The sequence below is a fragment of the Dipodomys spectabilis genome, unplaced genomic scaffold (assembly GCF_019054845.1).
Source record: "Dipodomys spectabilis isolate Male_0828 unplaced genomic scaffold, ASM1905484v1 ptg000783l, whole genome shotgun sequence".
NCBI classification, from domain to species: Eukaryota; Metazoa; Chordata; class Mammalia; order Rodentia; family Heteromyidae; genus Dipodomys; species Dipodomys spectabilis.
The window spans coordinates 20402061-20425093 of NW_024871460.1; the positions used below are offsets into that span (position 1 = coordinate 20402061).

A 23033-nucleotide genomic window follows, 5' to 3' on the forward strand; every position below is an offset into this window, starting at 1 on the left:
CCTGAGCCTCTTTTTCCTAAAGGCTCTACCACCTGAGCCACAGTGCCACACACACAATGATTTTTAACTAGGCTGCTAATTAGTAGTTTTAATCTTGGAATAATAAACATTGTAGGTCGAATTATTCCATGGTGCTAAGCTTCTAAATATTTGTAAGTTAATATAGAAAGTTCTACTTTAGGTAAAATGGTATTCTAAGCACTTCCTCAACATTTTTATAACCTATTTCCCCTCTTTCTCTCTTGTCTTTCTCTTTCCTGGTTTTGTCTGCTATATGTATGTATGTGTATATATATGTGTATATATGTATATATGTGTGTACGCACATATGAAAATAACCAGGGTCTTTCTATGTACTCCAGGTAGCCTGGGAGTCTCTATTTAGCCAGGCTCCTCCAAACAGTTATTATTCTGCTTCAGTTTCCCAAGTAATAGAATTATAGACAGACACCATGTCCTACACATTTTAGTTGTTGCTCAAGCTTTGACATTTTATTGTTGTACCATTACTGAATAATCAAAAACACTACACATACATACAAGGTAAATATTTTTAAGTTAAATTGACTTGTCTAAAATCACAAATGAATTGGAGAGATTTAATTTCATCAATATAACTATTGATAATAACTAGCCATTCATAATAATTATTCTTTCTAAATTATCATCACCAATACTACTAAAAATTCAACAATTCAAAAATATCATTTTGTTTATAATAATATTCAGGCACATAGATTGTGAATTAATCATGTAAGGAAAGTATGTAATTTTGTATATATTTGTGGGTGTGTTTTGGGGTTTTGAAAAGGAATAATCAAAATATTAAGTGTTTTTTAGTGGTGATTTGTTAAATGTTTTAATGGTGTTTGATAAAGGTTTCTGTAGTATCAAATTTATGAAATTTACAAAATCATAGAATAAACTAAAAAAAAAAAGGTAAGGTAAAATGTTCCCCTCATGATTTTAAATACAATTTAGCAGAGCTGAAAAGCTTAATGTCATGTTGCCCAAAGTTTCACAAAATACCTAACTATAAAATGATAGTAAAAGAGTTCAAAGCTAGTGAAACCCTCTGGATTCTCTTATTTGATATATGTGTCATACATATATGTACATATATATATATATATATATATACATATATATCAGATCATCAGACTAATATTCAAAGTTTTATCAATACTGGGATAAAATTCAGCTTCCAGAAACATAGCAGTTCTATAGCTCTGTAGTTTTATAAAGGTTTCTTGTAAATATTTTACAAAAATTAGTGTCTTTTGTCCACTTCCTTCTTCCTGTTCTCTAATAATCTTTTAGGTTAAAAATTCCTGTCTATCTAAACAATGCTTAACAACCCTCCAATTTAAGAATGTGTTATATTGAAATGCTTTTCAATGGAGATTTTTTTTATTACAGTAGGTATATAGAATAATTAGAGATTTTTCACTTGAAAATCATACTTTTTGTAATGAAAAGCAAAAGCTAACATTTTCAATGTATTCTATGAAGGCAGTATTACCTTTATATACAAATATGATAATATTATTATTGTAAGAAAAAAATCAAAGGCCAGTATCACTTAGGATTATAGATTTTAAAAATCCTTAAAAAGGAAAATACAAATACAACCAAGTCAAGCTCATTACAGAAATGCAAGATCAGTTTAACATTTGAAAACTAATTAACAAAGAAGGGAGATGAAGTACATAGTAATATCCTCAACTGACGAAAGTATCAAATATTGAGGAATAAATCTGGTATAAAACAAGCCATCCAATATACAAAGAGAAGCAAACTTTTACTGAAATTTAAAAAGACAAAAATAAATAAGGAAAATATTGTACTCATGGGAGATAGGACATTTACCTATATAGGACATTTAAATAAACTAGTTATACTAACATATTGAGAAGAGTATTACTATTATTAAAATTTTACAGCTGATGCGGCTAAGTCTCAGAGGATAAATAATGAGATCATAAGTTACAGAAGTAAAAATCAAAGTTATGCAATTCCAGGTTCTTTTCCACAGAGTTAGAATACTTAGATCATGGTAATTAAATACAAGTTGGAGCAGTCCCTACCTTGTGCAGCACTAACTTCAAATCACTGTTTCTACTTTTGAATTCATAAAATGAAAATTTTCACTTAAAAGAATCTTCTGACAATCACTATTAACAATCCAGTTTTGTAAATGGGCAGAACTGAAAGAGACATGTTTGTTCATGCAACAAGCTCTGCAAAACTACCATACCAAGGAAGAAGAGAGGAAAGAGAGATTCCAATAAAGAATAGGAAAGTAACAGTAATCATTTAATAATTTTATCCAAGAGAAAAAAAAGTACACCTTAGAGAAAATAAATTACTAACATTCTATTTTTTTGTTTGCAAGGTTACTATGGAAACCAAACACACTACTCTAATTTTCCCTTTTCCCCACTTTGGTATCTACACTTTCTGCCAAAACTTCAAAATATAATCGAACACATTCAGTATGTTCAGCACATATTAATTTCCATTATAATTCGAGACCATCCATGTTAGCATTAAGCAAATAATAAAGACAGGAAATTATTCTAACTAAGAATATGTAACAAACCAGTACTGAATAAAATATCTTTAAAGACATTTGGATTTACTTTCTTCCCTTTACTTCTTTTCATTCTCAATCTCCTGACTGTATCAAGCTCTATCTAAACCAAGTAGATCAGAAATACCTAAAGGGAGATTTAAAACTAAGAAATTAAAAAAAAAATATTTGAGTAAAAAGAAAGAAAAACACAAACATAATGAAAGCAGAATGGAAGGGAGATTGATTGTTAAGGAACATGGAGAAAGAGGATAAAAATAATAGAAAATACAGAAAGAGGATAAAAATAATAGACAATTTGGGAACCATGTTGTATCAAGTGTTACACACACACACACACACACACACACACACACACACACACACACACACACACACACACACAGAGTAGAAAAAACTCACAGGCAACAACTTATTAAAGTGATAAAGATTCACCAATGGATCAAGCTGTAAATTTCATGTAATAAAAATATTGTATACTCATGCCAGGGGCTGGTGACCTCATGTCTGTAATGCTAACTAATCAGAAAGCTGAAATCTGAGGATCATGGTTCAAAGCCACTCTGGGCAGGAAAGTCCATGAGACTCTTATCTCTAAGTTACCATCAAAAAACCAGAAGTGGAGTTGTGGCTCAAAGTGGTAGACAGCTATCCTTGAGCAAAAGAGCTTAGGAACAGCTAGACCCTGAGTTCAAGTCCCACAACCGACAAAAATAAGAGGTATATAAGACTCTGGAGTACAGAAGTTTTAATTGTAGTTTTGCCAGTTAGTATTTCTGTCCTTTGAGTGAATTATTTACCCTCTCCTGCTACAAATTCCTTACTATAAAAATTTTAATTAAGCTGTACACCAGTGGCTCATGCATCTAAGGATCACGGTTCAAAGCCAATCCTGGGCAGGAAAGTCCCTGAGACCCTTATCTCCAATAAACCATCAGAAAATCAGAAGTGGCGCTGTGGCTCAAGTGGTAGAGCACTCACCTTGAGCTGAAGAGCTGAGGGATAGTACCCAGGCCCAGAGTTCAAACCCCATCACCAACAAAAATAAATAAATTAATTAATTAAACTATATTATCCATCTCATAAAACTGGTTTGGGAATTAAAAGAGATACTAAATGTAAAATACTTAGTTTATCAAGTATTCCAAAATAGAAAGCTAATAGAAATTTACCTGATAAAATGTATTTTGTTTGGCCTGTGGTTCAGGGAAATTCTATACATAGTGTAAGTTAATCATTTTAAATTTAGTAGGTCTTAATGTTATGTTTGCAGTTTTTGAAAAGACAAGAGCACTGGTACTGACCCAGAACAGCCAAGTAGTCAATAATATACCATATGTAACTGATGAACAGCTTCTTTTGAAATTATGGTTGGATAATTGATAACTATGTTGTTTCTGTTTAATTTTTGATTTTATTTTTGGTCCTGGTTGTATGAAAGTTATGCCATGCTAATCTGATAGTGTACAGCCATATCCCTGCTTTTATCTATCATAATATTTATCATAACAAGAAGAAAAGGGGCTATAATTATGAAAACAAAATAAATATAATAACTTCTGGTTTACTAACGTCTGCTAGTGAGGCAATAAAAAAAGTACAAAGAATATATTTATCAAAAACAAACTATAACTCAGAAATTGCTTACTAGTGGGATATATCATAGCGATGTTAACACATTAACTTGCAAACCCTTAAGAGTTTTCACAATGAGGCTTGGAGTAAATGACACTGAGCAATCTGGAGCTTTTCTGATTACCGTACTCATCAATACCATTTTTTAATCTATGCCAAAAAATTTAAAAAGTTGGCAAGTAGTGATATAATTAACCCCAAACATGCACAATATATTTAAATCTATTTACAGGTAGCTCTGTTCATTACATGACAATTTTGCTAATAGAATGTCATCTTGTAATTAAAAGATCACTAGATAATGGTGAATACAAGAAGGGCTGGTAAAACTGTTTAGGAATGTCAAGTCCAAAAAGGCATAAAAGACTTTTGAGCCTATTCAAAGAAAGTATGACTCTTATCTCTCCCTGGGAGACACATTTAAATATAAAGGCATGTTCTTCAAAATACTAAGCCATGTTTTAACATGATTATTCGAAGAAACACAACAACATAGCTTGCCAAATAGAACTGAAAAATAAAAGAAAGGAAAGTTGCTAATATTATTCAGCATAGTTCTAGAAGTAAGAAAAGCAATAGGAAATGAGACATGAAAGTCTGGGTACAAAATGTACATTTTGGTAGAACTGAACAAGCACAGTTGAATCATAAAGTATTTGTACACACTGGGAAAAAGAACCATTATATTTTTGTATTAATCTTTATCAGCTCACTTTCAGAGTTGTTTAAACTTAGATGCATACAGAGATTTCAAATCATATATTTCTTTTATTGATCATAATTATATAGGCAAAGAAGACACATTTGGAAAATGTTTGGTATTTCTCTATATAGATCTCAACCATAACACTTTGATCCTTTATTATTATTTTTTTGTTCCAGTCCTGGGTATTGAACTCAGGGCTTGGGTTCTGTTGTTAAGATCTGTTTGTTTGTTCAAGGCTAGCCCTCTATCATCTGACACATAGCTCCACTTTGGCTTTATTGGTGGTTAACTGAAAGATAAGACTTTCCTGCCCTGTCTAACTTTGAACTATGATCCTCAAATCTCAGACTCCTGAGCAGGCAAAAGCCACTGGCACCCAGCCTGATAGCTTATTTTTAAAATTTAATTAATTTTATTTTTTATCACTAAGTAGTTGTACTAAGGAGTTTCTGTGATCTGTTTTACTTGTTTTGAGTATTAACTTACAAAATTTTTATTGAGTCTTTAATAATTACTCCTTTGTCAAATAGATCAGCTTAATTCCATAGCCAGCACAAAACAAATCCACTATGAGTAAATTTATTATTGATCTTCAGATCACAATCAGAAAAAAAAAGCTACAGAGTTCTAATTCCAAATGAATTGCAGCCATGTAAAGATCCTATTAAAATCAGAATTAATTTGTCTTTTGTTTCTTTTGTGGTACATGGTTTATGCATGCTAGGCAAGCATTCTTCCACTAAGCTACCTAGCAAATCCAGAATATGTTTCTTTAACTAAGCAACTTGCCCCTCCCATTTTTCTTCCTATCTTAATCTTTCCCTTTAGTTCTTTTACTATTGCTGATAAAGACAACATTCTCCTAGTCTATTATACTGTAAACCTACTAAAGCAAAATTGTTACCTTGTCTTACTCACTTTTTAAAGAATTATAATGTCATTCTACAAAATCTCTACAAATCTTACAGATGAGTTCTATAAATGTAGAATGTATTTATTTCTGTAACATTTCACATTCAGTCTATCATGATATGTAGGATAGGTTGTACATTTTATAATTCTAAAGTCTCCCATTATCCAACTGTATAGGGAAGTGAAATAAGTTCAAGTTCCCTAAATTCATTTGTTTGCCTTATTAGAATTCACTATTGTGTATACACATGCATGCACACCCCACATCCCAACTAATTTTTTTTGCTTTGATGGACTATTTCTTATTAATCTCAGATTCTTAGATACAAAAGTGAGCAGCACATGACACATGTTTCCTTCCAAGCCTTTGTCTCCCCATCTATAAAGGTTTTACGTTGTTGTGCCAAAGTGTGTATATATGTATGTATGTATGTATGTATGTATGTATGTATAATTTTCATTCCTCTAATACTTGATGAAAAATTGTAAGCAATGTAATACATAACTTCCATAATTCAGTGAAAGGTTTTCTGATGTTTAGTAGACCTGGGGTCAGTCCCACCTCTGTTATTTAGTAGCTATACCTCCTTGGGCAATTAATTAACCTCCCCAGGAATTACGTTATCTCTACATATGGTTGACAATATTTACATCATGGTGTCAGGAATAATTAATGAGGCATAGGTTGCATAGTTTTGAGGCAGCCATACACTAAATGTCCAACAAATATTAGCTAAACATAATAATCTTCAAAAATATAAGTGTTTGTGGTGGCATACTATTCTATCAAGTGGAAAATAAAAAGTTATTTTTGAGATATAGACAGTTTGGCATTTGACAAAAAAATTATTACTATATCCACAAACTTTAAATTCTGATTTTAATCACTTGTATTCAATGCTTATCTATTGTCCCTGAGTGGGATACCTTCTCATTAAAGTCCTGTGTGGAAAGGAAAAAAAACAAAGTATATCATTATACCATTCATACACTAACATTTAAATAGCAGTTCCTAACAACTATGATCATTTCTGTGACTCCTACACATGTAACAGTTTTTAAATGTCTTGTTCCAAAAGACTAATTTTAAAATAGAAAGTTAGGTTCAGCCTATCATTTCCTAAAAACAGGACTAGCAAACAAATGTTTAATGGAACACTTCCACTGTCTGCAGATTTAAGTTCATTTATCAATTTATCTTACAATTACCTTGTCTAATAATTTATTATTTTATACTTTGCTTTGTACCAAATTTCACAAAGTACATTTTATACAGTATTAAAGATAGAAAATAAATAAGAATTTGTAATTTTAAAAAATTTGCAGCTGCTGCATTCAATAAAGTTAAGCAGCTTTCTTTATTGTAAACTACTCAAAGCTTCTATATACCAATAAGATTGAGGATCACCAATTTAAAAAAAATTGCTGCCATTGCTCTAGAACAGGTATATTCCAATAATTTTATACGGGTTCCTGAGATAGGAACTTTGTACCTTTTACTCATTTGGAAAGAAAAAAGAAAACAAAAGAGAAAAGAAGAAATAACATCACTTAAGTCATTGTGTATCTTAAGCTTTGGAATATACAGAAGAGAGAAGTTGTTTGTGCAAGGGGTTAAATATATCCACCCCAATATGTTTAAACACCTCATAGAAGGTGAAATATGCCCTTTAGAGCTTATTTGTTTTCATTGATTTTTAAAATAAAAAGTTAACAATCAGTTATTGTATTCAGTTATTCTGTACTTTTCCAATAACTTTGTTTCCAGAGGGAATGGTACCTTTATGAAAAAACAAAAACATACTATCTATCTCCAAATACTTCAGAATAGTAATCCACAGCAAGAAAATTTAGTAGTATTGGTTTTTCTGGACATGAATGAGGGTGTTTTAGATTGATTTGATGATTTTATGTCACTATTGCAATTTAAGGGTTTAGAGTCAGAATTTACAATCAAGAATAATATACTTTCACAAACAAATCACATAGGTAAAAACTATTTACAAATATTTGAGCTGGGCTGGGAAGGTGGCTCAGTGGTAGAGTGCTTGCTTTACATGCATGAGGCCCTTGGTTTGATTTCTCAGTCCCACATAAGCAGAAAAAAACAGAAGTGGTGCTGTGGCTCAAGTGGTAGAGTGCTAGCCTTGAGCTGAAGAGCTGAGGGACAGCGCCCAGGCCCAGAGTTCAGGCCCCACATCCAGCAAAAAGAAAAGAAAAAATTGATCATAGACTTTTAAAATCTAAAAACTTTTTCATTTTTGAAAGAGTTTAATACTGAGTTTCATAATTGCAACCATTAAAGTAAAAGAATTAACTATGCTTTGTTCAAAAAGTTGTCATTATTTCAGAAAAACATGCTAACAACAATAGCATTTGTGGTATTTAGTATTGACTTGGACAAATCTATTTGTAACCATCATGTTCAGTCATTACATGTATTTGACTACTCCATTTTGTCTTCCAATGAAGTCAGGACAAAACACTTTTATAATGCACATTACTTATATGTATAAGCCAGGAGCTGCTGGCTTATGCCTATAATCTTATCTACTAAGGAGGCTGAGATCTGAGGATCAGTATGAAACCAGTCCAGGCAGAAAAGGCCCTGGGGCTGTGGTTCAAGTTGTAGAGTGCTAGCCTTGCACACAAAAGCTCAGGGACAGCAGCCAGGCCCAGAGTTCAAGAACCAGAACTGGCAAAAAGAAAAAAAAAAAGTGTGTGTTCTATAATTTTTTTATTTTCATTTCATATTATATCTTTTTTTTACTCTAGGACAATAAAGAAGCCATTATAAAATATTTGTTATATAAAAAAGCACTGGTATGCCAGATGAAGTTAGGGTGGTCACAGGGATGAAAATTACTAAAGTAAACATAACAGTAATTTCCTGATTTTAAAAGGTGGCTTAGGCTCAGAGCCTCTTTTACACTCAGCTTCTATGTTTCTATACCCCTGAGGAAACACACCTTTACCATGTCCTAACTTTCTACCATTGCACAGACCCTGCATGATCTCAAACTACCTCACAACCTACTGTAAGTGATAAAAAATACTTGGACCTCAAAGGAACATATTACACAGTCACTACTACCAGAACACTTCATGAGCCTTCTGAATCTGGCAGCTTCCACAGTGGTGAGGTCACCTTCACCCTCTATACTGATACGGAACTCTGTGTTATATATTACCCTACATTTTGTAACAGAATTTTGCAAAAACACTTACCTCAGTAGTAGTTCCAATGTCTCCAGATGGGCTGCATGTGCTAGTATCTGGAGGAGCTGTACCTACACTGCTTCGAACTGGAGAACTAGGAACAGGGCCTGCCACTGTCTCTGGATAGACTGAAGATGGACTGAGGTTGCTTCTCTTCTGAATCTTATTCCAGACCTTATTCATGGTATCAGCTAGTTCATAAAAGAGTTGGACCTGAGCAGGAGAGAAAATAGTTTTCAACATCTAGTCACAATCTGTTAAAATGTAAACATAAGAAAATCCAACTGAAAAATAAAAGAATCAGCAAAACAAGTATCTACCAACAGTTTTACTGTTGATGATTTATTCATACTTATAATCAGTGTCATACACACAGCATACTTTATAATTAACCAATCACTTCTATGAATTAAAACAATGATAGTAAGCACCACTAAAATGAAACAAATGTAAACATATCCGATATACTCAGGATAGAGTCAAACTTAGAAAACAAATATGTAACACAAAATAATTAATGTATAAATTACAAAATGATTGCTATCCTTATTTCTGAATAATTTCCACATCTAAACATTCTTTAGTTTTCTAAGCTATAAACTGTATTTCCCACATGGCAAAATAAGTTGTAAAAGAATGATATAAAGGAGGTGGTGCTGTAGCTCAACTGGTAGGGCGCTAGCCCTCAGCTAAAGAGCTGAGGAACAGCGCTCAGGCCCAGAGTTCAAGCACCATGACCAACAGTAAAAAAAAAAAAAAAAAAATGATATAAAATAGAATTGGAAAAGGAAAAGGTTACATATGAGACTTTTTTTTTTTGTAAAGAACTTAGTCAATCTACTACTCCTCTGGGATTTGTACTTTCCAAATTCTGAAAAAAACTATTTTACTTGCACATTGTTTGACTGAGTTCTAAGATATTTATATAAGATTTCATAAATAAACATTAATCATGGAATTTGTATGACAACATATTGCCATATACTGTATAAAACAAGCTCAGGGAAAAATGCAAACATGATATATAAGCAAATCCACAGCTGGATACCATATTCTGTTTGCCATTTTTAAAAAGTGAAATTCTTATATTTATAAGACATTTCAGCTCCAGGACACATCCAGATGATGAAGCTGGCTTCTCATGTGGGCAGAACAGATGCATAAAAAAAGAGTGTCGATCCTTATTTGATATAAAACAGTACTTGGGTTTAGAGTATTCTTCTGTTTTTTGAGTACTGATGTTATAAAATCTCAGGTTATAGGTATTTTTCTTTAAAAATACTCTAACGTCTAGAAAATGCTAAACACCCGCACAAAGAAAATGCTAAACACCCGCACACACAAAACTTCTGAGTGGAATTTTAGTTCAACATTTCTTCTCCTTCATAATGATAATTTTCCCCACTAAAAAGAAGCAATTTTGTTGCAAAACAAGTATTTTAATACTGATTTCTTAAAAGAACTTAGAATATGGAGAGTATAAACCAAAGAGAACAAGTTCTACATATATCTAAGAACATGAGGTTTATTTATCTAAAATGCTGTTCCCTTGTTGCTACTTTTTTATTTTTTTGGTCGGTTGTGGGGCTTGAACTCTGGGTCTGGGCACTGTCCCTAAGCTCTTCAGTTGAATGCTAACGCTCTACCACTTGAGCCACAGTGCCACTTCAGTTTTCTAGTGGTTTATTGGAGATAAGAGTCTCATGGACTTTCCTGCCCAGGCTGGCTTTGAACCATGATCCTCAGATCTCAGCCTCCTGAGTAGCTAGGATTACAGTCATGAGCCACCAATGCCAGGTCCTCTTGTTGCTGCTTTTAACTGTAATCATTAAAAAGCTGTAAATGAATGTCAACAAGTATATTTTCTTTAAAGTACTAAGCAAACTACGACATAAATTTTAAACATATTTTTATTTTCAAAGAAACAGCTAACAGAAAACTCAGGTTCTTCTCTCTCTCCTAAAAAAAAGTTACACCAATATTTGAGGATAAATATTTGAGATTCAATATTCAAATAAAATTCAAACACTCGGCCAATCAAAGCCATAATATTAGAATGTGTACAATTAAAAACATAACCACTGCAATTATTAGCAAGAATACAGAACAACTTAACACTCATTCTCCTGGGATGACAATGTAAAATTTTCACTTTAATCATTTTAGAAAAGGTCAGTTATATTTACTATAAGATTCAGCCATTGTCCTCCTAAATATCCTCCCCTTCCTGTGAAAACCACTGTCTATAGAAAGACATGTATATAAATGTCTGTAACAGCAAAGGGGACAGTTAGAAAAATTGCCCTGTCTAACGATCACCTATTCTGTCCAGCATCATTTAAGGCTAGTTGCAACAATCTTGGGCTATGATTCACTTCAGCAGTATAGATTAGGTAGCAGGGTAGATTTTGGTCCTAACCAGGACTAGAATGTGAACCCAAGATGTGACACCGCTTAGTAGCACTGGAGCCCATTAGCACATATGGGGACAAGTGGGACAGATGTGTTAGCAGTAAGGATAAAGAAAGCTGAATATTGTTGAAGTAACTTCTAACTAGGAAAATGGAATAAGGAAGCCTGTTGGGGGTACTATCTTTTAGGGTGAGAGGAGCAGAAAGTGTGGTTTAGGGGAATTAAATTGATTGAAATACAGAATAAACATGTGAGGAGATGTAAGAATAAAAATTCCCCCTATGTAATTGATATAAGCTAATAATATATCTTTAAAAAGACCAATCCTTAAAGCAAAAATCATAGTAAGCTGGGCGCTGGTGACTCATTCCTGGAATCCTAGCTACTCAGGATCTGAGAATCTTGGTTCAAAGGCAGCCTGGGCAGAAAAGTCCATGAGACTCTTATCTCCAATAAACCACCAGAAAACCGGAAGTAACGCTGTGACTCAACTAGTAGAGTGCTCGCCTTTAGCTGAAGAGCTGAGGGACAGCTTCCAGGGCCCAGAGTTCAAGCCCAATGACCAACAAAAAAATATATATATATAGTAAGAAGAATTAAAAACATGGCACTTCTATCATAAATGCAGCAGAAATATGAGAACAAATCTAATGAACAAAAGAATTGCAGATCATTCAGGTAAATGCCTAAAAGTGGGATTGCTGAGTATAGGGGAGCTCTAGTATGTCCCTCCCCCTCCCCCATGCTATAACCCCTGTTTTCACTATATTTGATGTTGGTATAATTTGCTGAGGGGAAGGGAAAAAACTAATTGTTTAAATAGGGATACAGGACCCACTGGAACAATGAGATGTACAAGACGTTATGTCGAAAAACGAACTTTACAACTTTGGTGGGGGTGGGGGGGAATGGGAAGGGGAAACAAAGGCAGGGGCAACAATGCTTGATAAGAAATGTACTCATTACCTTGCCCATCTAATTGTAACCCCTCTGTATGGTATTTTCACAATTAAAAATTTTTTTTTAAAGAATTACAGAGCTTAAAGATGGCCTCTGAAAATATATAGTTGGAGGAGAGGAAAAACAAAGAATAATAGGAATCAAGAAGCCTTACAAGACCCTTGCAGTACTGGTAAGATGTCAAATATTTAGGTTAATGAGGTTTAAGAGGGCATTTAGAAAGCCATTGTTGTACAAAGATTTATTCAAGGAGACAGTAACATAAAACTCATCAAACCTGTGTTCAAGGATGTCTAATGTCAGCAGTCAAGAGGTCAAAAAATTTTGACATCAAGAGATATAGTCAAATAAGATGAATAATAGACATTAAGGCAAGGAAAAAAAGTAACACTTAAGAGTGCTCAAAGGGTAAGCAAATGCAGTCATTATATTGTACATTATGAAAAATTTAACTTTTATGTAACTTGAGGGTAGGGAAGGGAGGGGGAAATGGGTGAGAAGGATGAAAGGGGTGGCATTGTTCAAGATGCACTGTACAGTACATCTTATGGAATTGTAACTTCTTTGTACAACCACATAACAACAATAGTGTTCCAATTTGCCCAAGAGCATACTTGTCAGCAGAAACCTTAAAGACCAAAGGAGAATAGCACAAAATTTTTTACAGGACGGAAGGAAAAGATTGCCATCTGTACTTAGCAAAGCTATAAGTTAGAAATAAATAAAAGATAAATACATTTCCAGAGAAACAAAGGCTAAGAGACTGCATCTATAATAGAAAATTATTTTTTAAATGATCAATTATTCTGAGATCAAGAAATATGGCTTAGTGGTAGAGTGCTTGCCTAACATGCATGAAGCCCTGGGTTCAATTCCTCAGTACCACATCAACAGAAAAGCCGGAAGTAGCATTATGACTCAAGTGGTAGAGTGCTACCTTGAGCAAAAGCTCAGGCACAGTGCCTAGGCCCTGAGTTCAAGTCCCAGGACTCATGCAAAGAAACCCGCAACAACACATAAATTAATAAGAACAAATCATCAGAAATCTATCAATGAACTGTAATTCTACAAATTAAGAATGTTTTAATATTAAGCACAGTATGTAAAATACTCATGTTTCATATATATATATATATATATATACACTCATGTTACATATACATATTTATGTATATGCAACTCAATGCATAAGCATAAACCAAGCATTAATAGGTATAAAGGGGGAGAAAAATACTGATAAATATTCAGGAACTTTAATACACTACTTTCAGCAATGGAGAGATTTTCAGTCTACAAATTTACAGAAAAACAATAGAATAAATGTACCTAACAAGCATATATATAATGTTCTATCTAATAATTGCAGAATATACATTCTTTCAATAGTACATGAAGTTTCTCCAAGATAGAAACCATATAAAGTATCTTTTCAGACTAAAATAAAACAAAACTGGAAAATAATAACCCAAACTTTGGAACATATATAAAAAATGAATATTAAACAAGTTGCTACTGAATAACCAATAAAAGAAAGAAGAAATCAATTAAAATATTTCTGGAAATAAATGACAACGAAAACATGACCTCTCTCTCTCTCTCTCTCTCTCTCTCTCTCTCTCTCACACACACACACACACACACACACACACACACACACACACACACACCCCACACACACATGTAATGCTAAAAGGGAATTTCTTTAGCAATCGCAATTCCTGTATCAGACATCTCAAACAACCTATTAATGTATCTCAAGGAAGTTTAAAAAAAAAGGAAGAAAACAAACAGAAAATCTGTAATAGGAAAACAATAATAAATCAGAGCAGAAGACTAGAGAGTAGAGAACTAATTCTGATATGAAACCAGGTGAAAACACAACAACAGCAAAAAGCTAAAGGGCATAAATGCAGAAGCTTTCAAATAAACACTAGCATACTGATTATCAGAGCACACTGGAACCATTATTCACAATGGGGTTCATCTCATGGACTGACTGGGATTCATCTCATGGACATAAGGAAAATCCAACATATGGAGGTCAGTAACTGAGATTCATTACATGAAGAGAATAAAAAAAATTCTATATGATCATGTTAATAGATGAAGAAAAGCATCTTATGAAACTTAACACACTTCAATGACAAAAGTGAACAAACCAGGTCTAGAAGAGATACACTTCAATAATAATAAAGGCAATGTATAATAAGCCAAAAGCCAGCATCCTAAGAAAGGAAGAAAAAAAAGGAGGTTATCTCCAAGGAATGAAAAAAAAGAGTATTCATTTTCACCACTCTTCTTCAGCAAAGCACAAGAACTCCTACCTAAAGCAATTAAACATTCCAAATCACAAAGAAAAAAAGGAATTCAAACATTTACTGAAATGACATAGTTTTTATAGATAAAAATCCTGATGTCTCTACTAATAAAGCATCAGAACTAATAACTAAATTCAATAAACTTGCAGGACACAAAATCTATACACAGAGCCGGGTGCCAGTGGCTCATGCCTATAATCCTAGCTACTAAGGAGACTGAAATCTGAGGATCACAGTTCAAAACCAGCCCAAGGCAGGATTGTCCATAAGATTCTTATCTCTAATTAACCATCAGAAAACCAGAAGTGGCACTGTGGCTCAAGCGGTAGAGCACTAGTCTTGAGCTGAAGAGCTCAGGACAGTGCCCAAGCTCAGAGTTCAACTCCCATGACTGACAAAAAAAATAATAAAAATATATATGTATATACGTAGAAAAAATATATTAAAAAAGAAATTTAAACTATGAGTTGAAATAGGAATCAAACCCATCCATAATAATAATGATGATGAAAAAAATGAAATACCTCTACAATAAATTACAAAAGTTGCCAGAAGAAACTGAAGACACACATAAACAAGATAGCCTGTAATCAAGAATTAGAAAAAAATCAATATTAAATTTCCCATACTACCCAAAGCAACTTACATATTCAGTGCAATTGTCATCAAAATACCAATGATATTTTTCACTGAAATAGAAGAAATAATCCTAAAATAAGGCTGAAGCCACAGTAACAAAAAAGAATCCAAAAAAACAAAACAAATGAAAACACTCAGCAGCTGAAGCTACACAGGGTGCAGAAGCTTTACAGAAAACAAGGAAAAATGCAGGAGTCATTATAGTACCTGATTTAAAAATATACAACAAAAACTAAAATACAGTGATTGTACTAGCATTAAAAACAGAACAATGAGACCTAGAAGTGAACACACAAATCTACAGTTTTTTAAAAGGTGCCAAGAAAAATACAATGGAGAAAGGCCAATTCTTTCTGAATAAATGGTGCTTAAAAATGAAACCAGACTCTTCTATCCTTCACCATCAACCAAAAAATGGGTTAAAGACTGCAGCTCTATCAGTTCTGCCATTGACATGCTACTCACTCTACGTCTCATCATATCACATTCTGCTTTTGTATTTAAATTTCTGCTTTTTATAAGGATGTGATTGATAATTTCATTTTAATTTGCTTACCTGTCATAACCTTATTACCACATATGGTCATATTCTAATATACAGGGGATAGGACATTTTTATAAGGAACTCAATATTATCTATAAATTTCCATTCCTCTAGGAAACACCTCAAAGCAACCATTACTAGTAACACTCAGAGAGTAATCTATGAGATGGTAAATCAACTTATAATCACTCTCTTCTCTACCACTATGAGTCATAATGACCATTAAATAGAATCATTTAATGTTATTCAAAAGTATTTACTAATGATTCTAAAAATGCCTTATAACTGAGGATATTCTGTTAAGTTTTTGTCAGAGTTGTTTTAATAGCTGTCTTGTTTAGTGTTTACATTTTTAACACTGACCCTTACTAAAATAATAGATAATTCAGTCTTTCCAAAGTAAACAAAAACACGTAAAAGTTAAACCAAACTGTATAATATATGGAAGATGGAGAGGACCAAGAAAAAAGGAGAGGAAAAATAGTATTAAGTATGCTCTATAAAATATTCATTGATGACAGAAATTACCTAAAAATACTCTGAAAATGAGCTAAAAACTAGTAAAGACAGAATAGAGTACTTGTAAGGTCTAATAATATTCCAAAAAGAGTTGTTTTAAAAATCACAACAGTGATTATATGAAAAATATAGTTCAACCTACTTGAGTTTAATGAAGGAATTTACAAATTTTATGTAATTAATAATTTTCACAAACCAAAGCTATCTTAAGTCATATCAAAATATACATTTGAGGAAGTGGTGCTGTGGCTCAAGTGATAGAGTGCTCGCCTTAAGCTTAAGAGCTGAGGGACAGCGCCTATGCCCAGAGTTCAAGCCCCACAACTGACAAAAACAAACAAAAGAAAAAGAACATATGAGAAATAAAGTATGATTGGCTTATTGCAACTGAAAACAAATGGATTTGTGATACAGTATACAGTAGTATCATTTGTTTTCTTAAAATATATCAGGATAGGGAAGTTTGATTGAAAATTTTACTTGATCACTTCAATAGGTCATTCTAGTCTATTTTTTTTTTTTTTTGGGTCTGGTCATCGGGCCTGAACTCTGGGCCTAGGCACTTTCCTTCAGCTCTTCAGCTCAAGGCTAGCGCTCTACCACTTGAGTCACAGCACCACTTCCGGGTTTTTTCTTTTTGCTTATGTGGTGCTGAGGAATTGAACCCAGGGCCTCAGGCATGCAAGGCAAGCGCTCTACCACTGAGCCAACTTCCCAGCCCAATCATTCTAGTCTAATAGTAAGATGTTCTTCACTGTTTAAAAACATCACATCCGCTGCTGATTTCATACCATTATCCAATAGAACAATTTATTCTGAAATTGATATCTCTTTAGAAAAATTTATATTACAAATTCTGAAAGGCTTCCAAAGCAATTCTTAGGTTAACCACTCTTTGATAGTCTGGTTAAAATATAAATTAGAGTACTTAACAGAAGAAGCACTGTTCAAAAACCAAAAGGATGATAATGGTTTTTAAAATATACTACTTTTTAACATTCCTTTCATAAGTCAATTATACCAACCTGGGGATTTGAGCATTTTATCTCTAGTGATTCTAGGTCAACATGGAGACAGACAACAAATGAATGTCTCACATCAGGTCCTGTAGGAAGTAGTTTCTGAGATGTTACAGCTAGAGTAGAGGTACAACCCATAGGTTCCACAAGACAAAGTGTCACTTGTTTTCCAAGAAGGGTATATATGCTGAAGTGATGTAAGTTGATGGTCCAAGGAAAAGCATCACCTGATAAAGGGAACAAAAGAGAGTAGGAGAGCAGAAAACAAACAGTTAACTGTCACATTATAGTAAATTACCAATTATTTATACTACAAAATCCTTAATATTGTATAATACTACAAAATATTTAATACTGCATCATAAGCAAAGAGAGTATCAAGAGACTAAAGTGTCCAATAATTTACATGCTCTTTAAAAGCAAATATTTATATTTATACTTACAATATACTTCACTTTTAATAATTATATACATTACAACAAATATGTGAATAAAAATAGATTTAAAATGGAAAATATAAGTTTTCATATGCTCTTCTATCTACTATTGGGTTGCACAGTATAAATTGTTAGAGGCATATGAACCTTATCATGGAGACTACTGAAAATAGATTAAATTAGGAAAATTCTCATGGAAAATAACTTGACTTGGCTGTGGTATGAAAAATAAGAATAATAAACAACTATGTTTTGTTGCAGAACTTACATGAGAATTATGTGCTTACTTAAAACGGAGGTTTCTGGGCTCTAATTCATATTTACTTAGAATTTCTGTTGGTAAGACCTACTATGTGTTTCAATATAACTCCCTAAGTGATTCATATGTGTAATATAATTTTTTTCTAATATATACACTTAACAAAATTTAGCACTCATAATATGAAATAGCTTTTATTCTTTGATACTTTTTAATCTGTCAATAATTTATCTAGGATAGATTTGTTAATATAAGTTTCTGAGATAAAATTGCTCAGTTATTATTATGCCTAATATGCCTAATAGATTAAGTAACATAGTGAAATCATGTCTAAAAGCTCATTTATGGGCTAGTGAAGTTGTCACATAATCCTTGATTCTAAGTAGACACAGCTAAGAGACTTCTGGTAAAAGGTTGACCTGGGCAAAACACTAAAGGCATAGTAAATGTAAGGCCCTTAATTCTATTTCAGTGTCACCAAAATAAAAGAAGCCCACTTACATTAGAATACTTGAAAATGCTTATTATTGTGATGTCATTTTGCTGAAAACATGTTCCTAAAACATAGTCTGCCTTTGACATTAAACTAGCACATGTCAATATAAATAGGATAGTGTACAGTTCTTTTCAAATAATTTAATTATTTAAAATAGAGAACATTAGTTTATTTTCTCATCAGAGAAGAGCTTACTGACACAGAAATAATTTAATATATTAAATATATAAATGAGATAATATCAAAACCAGTCATAAATGCACCTTCTGCCATTCACAATAAAATTATAAATATTTTCTATATTTTTCCATTCTGGGTAGTGAGGTATCCAAACAAAAGACCAGGCTCACAAAGTTGTTATACTTCCATTTTTTAACCACTTAAGAAAAAAATATCAAGTGAATTACTAAGTAGAGTATGCTATATGTTTTTAAAAAATCAAAATGTGCTATACTATAGGTTCCACTGTATAGTAGATGATCATTAAGTGTGCACATTCAAAACATCCTCACCAAACAGTAAAATTAAAAGCTAACAAACATTCAAATTGTCTCACTTGACTAGAACAATGAGAAATGAATAATAATATCTGGGCAGGACAGTTGTACTTAGCTTGCCTTGAACATAAAATATTTTGCCAACAAGAAATAATCAGGCAAAATATCTATTCAAGATTAAAGGCCAGAACAAAGTCTGCAAGCAAATGGCCTTCATAAATAGGCTAGAGTAGCAATACTAATATCAGATAAAACTTTTCAAATTAAAATTAGTCAAAGAAACAAAGAAGAACATTTCATATTAGTAAAAGAAACTATCAGGAAAACCTAAGAATTCTAAATATCTATGCTAGGGCAACCAAACTCATCAAATACTAATTGACCTAAAAAATATACATAGATCCAAATATATTAATTACTGATGACTTCAACACACTATTGTTAACCATTGGATAGATCATTCAGGCAAAAACTTAGCAAAGACACTGCAGAATTAAATAACTGTATTGACCAGTTGGACTTAACAGACATCTACAGAATATTCCACCTAGCAGTGTTAAAATACGTATTCTCAGAAGCCCAGCGAATATTCTTCTAAACACACCATATCCTAGGGTTACAAAGCAAATCTCTGCAAATTCAAGAAAACTGAAATTATTCTCTGTATTCTGACAGACCACATTGGAATAAAATTAGAGCTCAACACCAAACACCATTACAGAAAACTCTCAGACTCATGACAACTGAACAAAACACTGCTGAATGATCAGTGAGTCATGGAAAAGATAAGAAGGGAAATCCAAAAGTTTTTGGAAATCAATGTAAACAAACATAACACCTACCAGAACCTCTGGGACACACCTAAGGTAGTATTGAAAGGATGTTTGTATCAATGGACATATACTTAAACAAATTAGAGAAATCTCAAAACTTTAATGATGTGCCTCAAGCTCCCAGAAAAATAAGAACAAGCCAAACACAAAACCAGTAGATAGGAATAAATAACAAAAATTAGATCAGAAATAAATGAATTAAAGACAGAGTCAACAAAACAAAATGTTGATTCTTTCAAAATATTAAAAAAAATTGGCAGTCCTTAGCAAACCTGATTAACAGAAGAAATCACCTGGATAAATAAATTAGAAAGAAAAATGGGGATATCACATCAGATAATAAGCAAAATTCAGATTATAAGGAAAGAATTTGCAAACCCAATTGAAGCCAATAAATTGGTGAATCTGGCAGAAATGGATACAATTCTCTGAGAACATAATTATATCTAAATTGAACCAAGAAAACAAACCAATTAAATAGATCCATAACAAGTAATGAAATTGAAATTACAATAAAAGACTGCTCGTCCAAGTAAAGTCCAGGACCTGATGGGTTTACAGCTGAATTTTACAAGGCCTTAAAGGAGAACACCAATACTCCTCACACTCTTTGGTGAAATAGAGAAGGATCACTAACAAACTCATTCTATGAATTTTCCCAAAACCAGGTATAGGAACCCATGAAAACTTAGAGCTATAGTTCCATCTTTTAGATGAGCAAAGATTCAAAACTTCTCAATAAAATATTGTTCAACTAAATTCAATTAGGATCACATGGGATTCATCCAAGGAATCAAAGCTGGTTCAACATACATAAATCAATAAATGTAATACAACACATCAACAGAAATAAAGACAAGAATCATGTGATCATCTCAATAGGTGTTGAAAAAGGTTTTGACAAGATGCAATATCCTTTTATAATAAATGCTTTGGGGAAGTGTTTTCTGCTAGAGGTCATTTGGATACTTATAACATCAAGTATAATAGGACTGCACAAAATTATCAAAACAAGCAGATGGCCTCAGACATCACACAAAAAATAGGAAAAGACTACAAGTCTGTTCTCTAATATTTTGATTTTGGCCTACAGGCTGTACAATCCATTGATCCTTAATGAAACAATGTCAGCACATTATAAGCTCTGACAATAAGGGAGGAAAAAAGAAAGGCTTCTCAAGTCATTCTTTAGGAATACTGAAGACAAATATTCATAATATGAATAAACCTATGTAGCACTTTATGAAAAGGATGGCACATTGAAACCAAATGGACAATTCTAGATGTACATTATATCCTTCATTAGTTATCTAATCATGCAAAATTACTTAATTTAAGGTTGGTCAATATATATAATAGCAGAAAAGTACAAAAACTGATCATCTCAATAAATTTATAAAAGTATTTGACAAAATTTGAAAGCAACTCGTAATAAAAACTCTTCATAAACTATTAATAGAATGGATCATTCCCCAAGTAATGAATAGCATCTATGAAAAGTCCACAGTACTGTATTTGAATGTGTGTGTGGGTGTGTGTGTGTGTGTGTGTGTGTGTGTGTGTGTGTGTGTGTGTGTGTTACTAGGAATTGAATTCAGGACTGCCTTTAGATCTCTACATTTGTCTGACACTCTACTAGTTGAGCCACACACTAGCACATCTTTTTGCTCGTTTTTCTGGAGATGAAGTCGGCCTGACTTTTCTGCCTTACTTGGCTTTAAAACCACAATTCTCCAGATCTCAGTCTAGTAGGACTGTCTATTCTCACTAGTTCTATGCAACACTAGAAAAGAGAGCCTAGCTGATGTATTGTAGTAAAAAAGAAAACAGAACTAAATGCCATACAGATGATATTAATTTATTATTAATTAATAATTTGATAACAACATTAGATAAAATAAGAGTAAATAAAATAAAGGAAGTATAAAACTTATATATTAAAATCTACAAAACAATGGTTAATAAATCCTAAGAAAATGATGAAACATTCTACATTCATGGATTCAAAGACTCAAAGTGATCAAGATACCAAATTTCCTATTATCCAAAAAATTCAAAATAAGTCTTACCAAAATCTTAGCAAGTTCTTTCTGTAGAAATTATTAAGTAAATGTTAGTATGTTTATAAAAAGGAAAAAGATATAGAACAAACAAGAGTTTTTCAACAAAAAAGGAACTTTGATAACTTCTATGATCTAATTTTAAAACTTAAATTGATACTACAGTAATGAAAATTGTACGGTACTGTATGCCAGATAAGAACAGGCATGTAGATTGATGGATTAGGATTAAGAGTCTAGAAAGGAATTTACATTATTAACTAAATTTTAACAACTATATCAAGACAATTCAACAGAGAATGTATGAATTTTTGAGAAAATAGTAATGTGCAAAGGTAACATAAGTCACCTTAGACTCTTGCTTCACAGAATATACAAAAAAATACCTGTAAGTAAGCTACATATTAAAATGTAGCTAACACTGAAATTAAAAAGAATGATTCAAACAAAACTGACAATTAAATTCAGCACATTTAAATTTTTATGCTTCAAAGAAACCATTTTGGAAATGAGTAAATAGGTCATCACCATAAGAACTACTAAATGATTTATGTGAAAAAAATAATAGCATCTAGAATCCATTCTTGCAGAAGAATTCAAAAATATAAAAATGACTTAAATACATATTTTACTAGATACACAAATCATATTAAATTCATAAAACTGCACAAAACAAAATGACTCATTACAAGTACACAAGTAAATATGACAATGAAATGCCACTACACACCTATTAGATTGGTTTATCTATCAAGGATAGGTATCTATCAAGGATATATAGAAAGTAAAACTCTAACACATTGACGATGGAATTTAAAATAGTAAAACCATTTAGGAAGTACTCTGGCATTTTCTTGAAACATAATATAAGATTTTAATGGGAACCTAGTAATCTCACCTCAAAAATTCCATACATGATCAATTATAACATTCAACCATACAAGCTTATACAACATCATTACTCAGTAGACAAAA

At 32.5% G+C, this 23033-nt stretch overlaps 1 protein-coding gene across 2 annotated transcripts in view; it reads right to left on the reverse strand.

Annotated features, from left to right (window-relative positions):
• Vps13b (vacuolar protein sorting 13 homolog B) overlaps positions 1-23033 on the reverse strand; it is a 505216-nt gene that overhangs the window by 264384 nt on the left and 217799 nt on the right. For both annotated transcript variants that reach the window (XM_042673185.1, XM_042673186.1), the window contains exons 24-25: positions 17483-17703; positions 9075-9278 (exon numbers count right to left, since the gene is read on the reverse strand). In XM_042673185.1, the coding sequence (XP_042529119.1) occupies positions 9075-9278; positions 17483-17703 (425 nt within the window). The remainder of the gene's footprint in view (positions 1-9074; positions 9279-17482; positions 17704-23033) is intronic.